This window comes from Capricornis sumatraensis, chromosome 2 (assembly GCF_032405125.1).
Source record: "Capricornis sumatraensis isolate serow.1 chromosome 2, serow.2, whole genome shotgun sequence".
In the NCBI taxonomy this organism is placed as follows: Eukaryota; Metazoa; Chordata; class Mammalia; order Artiodactyla; family Bovidae; genus Capricornis; species Capricornis sumatraensis.
This window is the reverse complement of record NC_091070.1, coordinates 202,065,956-202,074,408: the sequence shown is the minus strand read 5'-3', so window position 1 is coordinate 202,074,408 and position 8,453 is coordinate 202,065,956. Positions and strand designations below refer to the sequence as shown.

Sequence of the window (8,453 nt, the reverse complement as noted above, 5' to 3'; positions counted from 1 at the left end):
CGCGCCTCTGGGCATGTCTGAACCTCGGTGTGACCACACATTGACAGAATTATAGAGACAATGGATATGTGCATATCCGCCTTTACACCAGGGTTTCTCAACCTCAGCACTATTAACGTTTGGGCTGGGTAGTTTTTTGTTGTGAGGGGCTATCCAGTACCCTCTAGGATGGTTAATCCCCTGTACCCACTACATGCCAGGAGAAAACTGCCTGCTCCCAGCTGTGATGATTAAAAACGTCTCCAAGTGTTGCCAGTTGTCCTCTGGGGGGCAAAATGGCCCTGGATGGAGAACTACTTTATCCAGAGCTGCCTATGCCTTTGCTCACACGTTAGGTGTGTTTATGCCTATCCCTGTGGGTGTTCCCTGTCCACACGGCCTGCGTGGGCCCTGGGTGTCTGCCCTGGCTCTGTCTTTTGTGCTGTATGGATCTCTTGGGTGTGCTCTACCTAGACTGCTTGTATGTGCATGGGAACCCTATGGGAACTGGCTGTTTCTGCCTCCTGCCGTGTTCCAGCCGGCGCCTGTGTGTGTGTGTGTGTGCATGTTGTGTGCATGTGCTAGCACGTGCGTGAATGTGTGAGCACAGATGTGGTGAGCATAGAGGGGGCAGCAGGGCGGGAGGGACAGGAACAGGGATATTAATGTTTCTGAAGTGGATCTGATTTGATACGTCTTGTTCCATTGTCAGCATCTGTTTAGCGGGGATTTGTAATACTTTGTGGCTCTGGATCACTCATGCTTAGCGCTGGGATGTGGCCTTGCATACCAATTTTGTTATTAAACACAGTCCTCGCCTCCCCCACAGCCCATCCATCACCTCCCCCACCCCGGCCCCCGCCTGCTCCGAGCCACCCACCATATTTCAGGGCCCAGCTCCCGCCCGCCTGCCGCGCCCGATGCCGGAGGGCCTGGGGCTGACAAATTGAATCAGGAGGAGATCATTCCTGGCCTAACGCAGTTTGCAGCATGTTGGAGGGAGAAGTGACAAGAGCCATGGCAGTTCCCTCACCCCCCTCCCATAGGAGCTGAGTGCAGGCTGGGGACAGGGGGTGGAGGGGAGGGGTAGGACAGGCACAATCCTCAGGGCTGAGAGCTTGGGTCAGGTGAAGCCCCTTCCCTCAGATCCACAAGGCAGCCTGCCACGCCTCGTGTCTGTCCCCCCGCCCGGGAGCCAACTCTGGCCCCTGGCCCCTGATGGAGGCTGAGCTGGCTGGGTGGCGCTTGGCTGAGCCGAGCCGGGCAACACTGGCTGTCTTCTCCCCCTGGGGTCTTCTTGCTGTTTTCTTGCATGCCCTGGGCAGCAAGTGGAATGGTCACCCTGTTCTCTTCTTTCTTGGCAGCAAGAATTCCCTTCTGAAGGATGCCATGGCTCCAGGCACCCCCAAGGTAGGTGGACAATTGTGTGCTTTTCCCCACCCCTCCTAATGTCGGCCCACCCAGAACTGGTTCCTGAGAAAAAGGAGCTCTTCTTGGATCCCCAGCTGTTTTCAGGGTTTGATCGTCAGCCTGGGGTCTCGGGCTGCCCCGTGCACTCGAGCACATGCGTGCAGTCTGAGTGGGAGCTAGAGTATGCTCATCTGACTCCCTCCTCTTCCAGTCAGGATGGGGTCAAAGTCAAGAATGAACCGGGGGAGTGGGGGAACCAGACACTGTAAGTCTGGAGAGACTCAAAAGGAGGAAGGTGAGCTGTAGCAGGTAAAGAAAAATATAGACATGCAGGTCAAGACAGCTAGTGCAAGGCCTTAGAAAGCCAGCCCATGGGATGAGTGCATGTGCTTTGTCCTGAGGGCAGCAGGAAGCCAGAGAGGATGTGGGGCTCATTTGAGACCATCTGACTCTCTGAACAGACACTATGAAAGGGAAGCTTGAAAGCATCAGATGGAGAAAGGAAGAGTGAAGGACAGTGGCTCAAAAGAGGGGCCAGAGGCCTCAGCAGGATGGCATGACTTGAACCGAGAACTCTTATAGGTGGCCACAGAGGTAGACGGTACTGCGTCCCCAAGGGGGATGATGTTTTGAAGCAGTGGGGACCTGGGGAGGAAGACTAAACCCTTACTCAGAGTGTCCTCTTTCCCCCACCCCTCAGTACGGTGACATCCTGTCTTAATAAATTCTCACAATGGCTTGTAAAGGCAGGTATCCTCAGCCCTTTCTATAGGGAGAGAGGAATGAGTGCTGAATGGATGAAACTTACTTTCTGGCTGTGCCGCAGGGTTTGTTGGATCTTAGTTCCCCTACCAGGGGATGAACCTGCACCCTTGGCAATGAAAGTGCAGAGACTAAACCACTGGTCCGCCAGGGAATTCCTCAGAATGGATGAAATCAGTCAGTGAATGTGTGTGGCGTGATTAGAGCAGAAGCCAGGAGTCTGGGACTCCTGTGGGGGTGGGGTCAAGAGAAGGCCCCAGAGCCAGGGAAGGAGCAGAAGAGGAATAGTGATGAGTGAGGAGGGGCACAGGAGAGCATGGTGTCCTGGGGTCCTAAGGGAAAAAAATCCCAAACTGCCGGGGGTAGTCAGATGCCAAACAGGAGGGCTGGAGGAGGAGGCTGTCATATTTAGATGTCTTATAGGCACCGGTGACCTCTAAGAGGGCACTTGTGGGAAAAGGAGCCAGAGTGACAATATTACTTCCAGGGGGTTGGCCCGTCTCCCCTGCCGGCCTGTCTAAAGGAGTGAACTCTGCACCTTCATGCACTCAACACAGCAAGGTGGACAGAGGAGGGGCGGGGGACCTAGCCCAGCCCTGGACAGATACAGGCCCTGGCCAAGAAAGCAGAGCCCTCCCAGCCCTAAAGGGAAAAGATGTGGGGGGAGAAGTCACACTGGCTAAGCCTGGCCCAGCCTGCAGTCTTCAATGGCTGTGGTTAAGGGAGACAGGTCACCAGGTCAGGCACAACCACTGACCTGACACCTAAGCGCGGCTGGCAGGGCTGGGGACTTGACCCCAGTGAGGCCTGTGTTCAAAGCACAAACACAGACACAGACCACATCCATACTTGGCTCCCCACATGCACAGATGCACACCCACTCACCTACCCCTAGCCCATCAGAATACTTACACAGGAAATCTTAAACCTGTGCAGATTCCTGCAACCAGCGACGTGTGGATTATTGATAATCAGATTTGGAGGCAATGGCCACCACTTACTCACTTCTAGATATAAGTTCATGCCCCAAAGCTGAGGGTTTCAGGGTCTGTCTTCTGCCTTGACCCAGGCTTTAGGGAAGCAGGTCATGGGTGGAAGAGGCACGAGGTATAAGGTTCAAGCAAGAGACTGAGAGGACAGGGAGAAGGAGGGAGGGAGGAGGAGGAGAGGGCGAGGGGGCCTCAGACAAGATTGATGGCCTCGTTGCCATTAAGAAAAAAATTAGCCGGTGGCGGCTATCATATTAAAGGGTGAAGAAGCCGTGAATTATTTTCTTAAAGATCTTATCGCTTACAATGATAATTTTACCTTCCAAAAGGCCACTTTTAATGAGGCGAAGAGCCAGGCAAAAAGTCATGATTTAATGCTGGGATTTTTTTTTCAAAACACATTTTACTGCTTTTTGGTCCATGTTTAAAAAGCGCCAGTGACCTTTTTTTATTCCGTTTGCCCCAGGTGTAATTCTGAGGCCTCTCAGGGCTTCTAACCTAGAGAGAATGAGAGAGCGCGCAAGCAAACGAGCTCAAGCTTTCTCCTGATGGAGGGGCGGGGGCCCCACGATGTCGTCCCTCCTCAGCATCCTCCTTGGGACCAGAGGAGGAGGAGGACATTGCCTGAAAGCCCACCTCTTCTCTGAGCTGGGAGCTGAGGCACTCACTAGGCCTCCCACTGGGCCAGGGTGGGTGAGGAAGGGGCTCTGAGTTGCAGGGAATCCCACCCCAGACCCTGCCCGGCCTCCTCCCCGATCCAGCTCCTGGGCTGAGGCCGAGTCAGGGAGCCCTGCCAGACCAGCAGCTGCCCCCTCCCCTCCCAGGGCCCTCAGGCGTGAGGATGTGCAGCGTGGCCACCGCATGCGGGTCACATCCTAAGGCTCAGTCGGAGATGAAGGATAAATGGCTGCTCCATCTTTCCCAGATTGCTTTCTTTGGGCTGTCACTGGCGATTTGGCATGGTTTTCTAGGCTGGGGAGGCCTCCGAGGGAATTGTATGCTTCCGGCTCAGAGCTGTGCAGGCTGGAGAAGGTGTGGGGGGCGCGGTGCGGGAAGTATGGATTGCTTTCAGGCCTCCAGGCCCCCAGTTTGCAGCTGAACAGGCCTTGGCACAAGCCAGCAAGAGCAGGCTGAATGTGCCATGTGGTATTTAGAATTGCGGAGCTCGCGCAGTTTAAAGCAGACAGTTTATTAATCTAAACTGCGGGCGTATGTAGAAGAGGCCATGCAGGATTGACACGGGGGGGATTAGTTTTGCTGTGGTTTTTGCTGGGGTCGCCGCCACAGCGCAGGGAGAAGTGGAGCCGGCGCACATCCCTAGCTGCATGGCAGAAACTCATACATACTATTTAATTTACTGTCTCCATAGCAGGGCTGCCACCAGCCTGTATTAGGGGCAAGCAGAGTGGCAGGGATGTGGCTCTACCCCAACCCTTCAGGGTCCCAGAGTCTCTGCTCCCTATGGGAGAACAAAGCCTATATAGCCCCAGCCCCCTGGGAAGCCTGCCCCACGGGGACAGAGATTAGTTGGGGTGGAGGAGACTGGACCCTCACCAGGGGCTTCCACCCATCCCCAGGATCAAGCCATCCTCTCCCACAACCAGACTCTGGGGTCTGACCGCATCCCTTTAGAATCTCAAGTGTAGCCTCCACCCCTCTGCCCTCCTTTTCTCTGCCTCTCTCCTAAAAGCTCCATAAGACCGGACACCCTAGGGGATGGACTTTAGGTCTCACTCAGCCTGAGGCCATGTGTCCTTTTTCTTCTTTCAGTCCCTCTTGTTGTCTGCTTCCATCAAGAGGGAAGGAGAGTCTCCAACGGCATCACCACACTCATCAGCTACTGATGACCTGCACCACTCAGACAGATACCAGGTGAGCAGGGGCAGGCTGGGCACTTGGGTGAGTCCTTCAGAGTTAACCCACAGTTAACGCCTCCTCCCCGCAGAAGACTCAGGGGGGAAGGGGGAGGACTGAACTGTATTTGGTTCCCCTTGCATCTAGTGACCCTAAGTGAACCAGAAGGCACAGGTATCATAGAATGTGCCTTACATAGACGGACCTTAGGGAGAGATGCCGAGGTCATCTGGGCCTGGGTGGGCTCTTCTGAAGCATCCCAGCCATCTGCCCTCTAGGGTTCAGTGTCATCAAGGACCCAGGGATGTGGCCCAGCATCACCTAAAGACTTCATACTTCAAAAACCAGAATCCCCTGAGCAAAGAGCCATCAATTCTGCCAGACCATAGTGTTGGGCAAGGAGGGGTAGAATACTGCCTGTGAGTGCCTTGGGCAAACAGGATAGGAATAACCATACAATCCTCAAGCAGCAAAGCAGGAGGGGACTTAAGGGGAACATTCCAGCTTATCCAGACCTTCTTTGTGGAGGGAAGGAAAAAGGGCTTCCCTAGAAGCTTGTGTCTGAGAAGAGACAGAGCCCCACCTGCAGGAGCCCCAGTCAGAGGGTGTAACACAGAGCCTGCTCCAAGGAATATGTGCCTAAATGGCAGTGGGGCTTCTCAGGGAGCTGTGATGTGAAAAGGGAAACGCAGCCCTGACTGATGCAAAGAGACAAGGCGGTAGGGACCTGTCATCTGGGGCACAGAACCAGGTCACTGCTGGCACTCAGGAAGCCTTTCCTGGAATTTGAGGTCTTCTCTCTGGGTGCCTCTTCCTCCCCACTGACACAGCTTGGCATCAGGGTACAGAGCTTGGTTAGTGAAATACCACGTACAGACTGTACACCAGCTTCCATTGGCACCTCCTCTGTTCAATGCTTCTGCATGCAACTCAAAGTACAGAGCCCAAAGTTTCAGCTCTGGGGAGGGATCCCTACTCTTGTGAGCCTTAGTTTAAGAAAGGCAGTCAGTCCTCACCTAGACAATCCTGCTTCGAGATGGAGCAATAACCCAACTTGAGGGAATTCTGGGATAGAGAGATAGGGCTCCATCCGAGAATTCCACTCCCAAAGGAAACAGAACCCTGCCTTTGGAGGCTCTTCTCTCTACTTCAGCCACAGCATCAGCCCCACTATTTGCTGAGCCAGGGAGAGTAACCATCAGGCACAGACATGGCATGCTAGACACAGGCTAGGTGTGCTAAGGAATGGCACCAAGGCCTCCAGGGCCATACATGTTGATTTAGATTCAACCTGTATTTCCAGCTTCCATTCCTAATACTGCCTTCTATGAATCCTGTGGTCTATGCTCACCAGATTAATGCTAACCACTCCTTGGCTGTGCCATTCCTTTCTTGCCTCTGTGTGTTTTTACACATGCTGTTTTTAATGGGATTATTTTATCCCACCCTATCAAATTTCTATTTATTCTTCAACAAACTGCCCCAGTCTCCTCTGCTCTAGGAAGCCTTTCTGGATTCGCATTCTCTTCTCATGACCCCTGCATATCCCTGTCATTACTCTAATCATCCTATACTGTGATCACCCATTTAATGTTTCCATTATCTACAAGTATATAACAAGCCATCCCCAAACTTAGTGGCTTAGGACAACTTTGATTTCTCATGATTCTGTCAGTTGACTAGACCTTTCCTCATTCATGAAGCTCATTCAGCTGGAGGACTAGCTGGGCTGGAAAGTCCAAAATGGCCTCACCACATGTTGGGAGATCAGGGATCTTGATTTTCTTCCATATGGTCTATCATTCTCCAGTAGGTTAGACTGACTGCCTTACTTGGCAGTCTCAGGGTAGTGTCATGCCAAGAGGGTGAAGGCCAAAGCTGCAAGGGCTCGTGAGGCCTAGACTCTGGAACTCACCTATCACTTGGCAGAGCAAGTCACAGGGCTAATACATAATCAAGGGATGAGGAAATGCAGCTCATGATAGGAGGAACTGTGAAGAGTTGTGAACATACTTTATCTATCATAATGAGACTCACTGTTGTATTAGACTGGCGGGGGGGGGGGGGGGGCGGGCGGGCAGGCACGGCTCTCTAAGGCAAAAACGTCTTATCCTTCTTTACTCCCTGGCTTTACTCAACCATTTATCTAGTATTCATGCTCAGTTCAGTGTCCTTGCCTTCAAGGGGTTAATTTGCAGATAGATAATTTCTAAATACTTTAAATGCTATGATGGGAGTGTAAATAAGTTTCTAGGAGAGCACAGTGGAAAAAGAAAAATCAGAATAAGATTCACGGAGGAGGTAATGACTGAACAGAATGAGCAGGAGTTCACTTTGGTGGACAAGGAAGAAAAGATATTCCCGACCAAGGCAACAGAATGTGCAAAGGACACAGAGGTGTAACACAGAATGATGTATCTGGGGACCCACCAGCAGCTCAGTTTTGTTAGAATGAAAAACACAAGGGGAACTGGTAGAAGGTGAAGCTCGAATTCCCTGATCTATACACAATGCCTGGCATGTAGTAGTTGCTCAATTATATTGTTTAAAAAATCATCAAACTTGGCTTTGAAATCAGAGGGGACTGGTTTCTGCTTTGGATTCCCATTTACTTAGCCCCTGCTGGGTTACCTAACCCTTTAACCATTACCTCACTTTACTCCCATAGCAACTGTGCAAGCTAGGATTCATTGCCCTATTTATTGCTAAGGAAACAGGCCTAGAGAGAAGTGACTTTTCTAAGCACACATATATGTTAAGAACCAAGTCAGGCTGAGTCTGTCTGGCCCTGAATCCTAGACTGCTTCCCAGCCCTCCAGTTGGGCTCAGGAACTTCCCTCATAAACATCCTCCTCTCCTTCCTATGGATTTCTTCTGCATGCCAGACCCTGTGCTGGGTGACTGCATGGAGATGAGCTCCCAGGGAGAAGGGACAGGTCCAAACAATCAAAATATCCAAATTCAAAGTGAAGCCAAGGGACTGTGAAAACTAAAGAAGAAGCAACTAACCCAGCATTGGGGGAAATGTGAAGTCTTCCCACCCAGAGTCCTGTAGGATGAACAACAGTTAACCAAGCAGGTTTACGGGTGCATGGAGAATATTCTACCCCAGAGTGCAGAGTATGGCATGCTCAAAGAGCTACGTAGCTCTGCAAAGCTGAGTGTCAGGAAGGCAAAAGGAGAGAGCAGGAATGGTAGAAGAGAAGTCTGGAGAAGCAGGCAGAGCAGATCAGAGATGACCTGTATGCAGATCATCTCAGTGGAGAACCACTGAAAGATATAAAGGGGAAGAAGAGGGTCAATTTTGCACGATAGGAAGATCACACTGCATGTACTGTGAAGGATGGGTACAGAGAAAAAAGCTGGAGATCAGAAAGCCAGATGGGTGACAGCTGCAAATTTAGAGAGCTCAGTAAGATTATGAACTACAGGAGTAAATCCAAGATAGGTATAGCGACT

The 8,453-nt window shown here is 51.8% G+C and overlaps 1 protein-coding gene across 2 annotated transcripts in view; it reads left to right on the top strand.

The window, feature by feature from the left end:
- The window catches only part of RNF220 (ring finger protein 220), a 261,358-nt gene that overhangs the window by 232,478 nt on the left and 20,427 nt on the right, over positions 1 to 8,453 (top strand). For both annotated transcript variants that reach the window (XM_068964021.1, XM_068964020.1), the window contains exons 3-4: positions 1,344 to 1,389; positions 4,911 to 5,012. In XM_068964021.1, the coding sequence (XP_068820122.1) occupies positions 1,344 to 1,389; positions 4,911 to 5,012 (148 nt within the window). The remainder of the gene's footprint in view (positions 1 to 1,343; positions 1,390 to 4,910; positions 5,013 to 8,453) is intronic.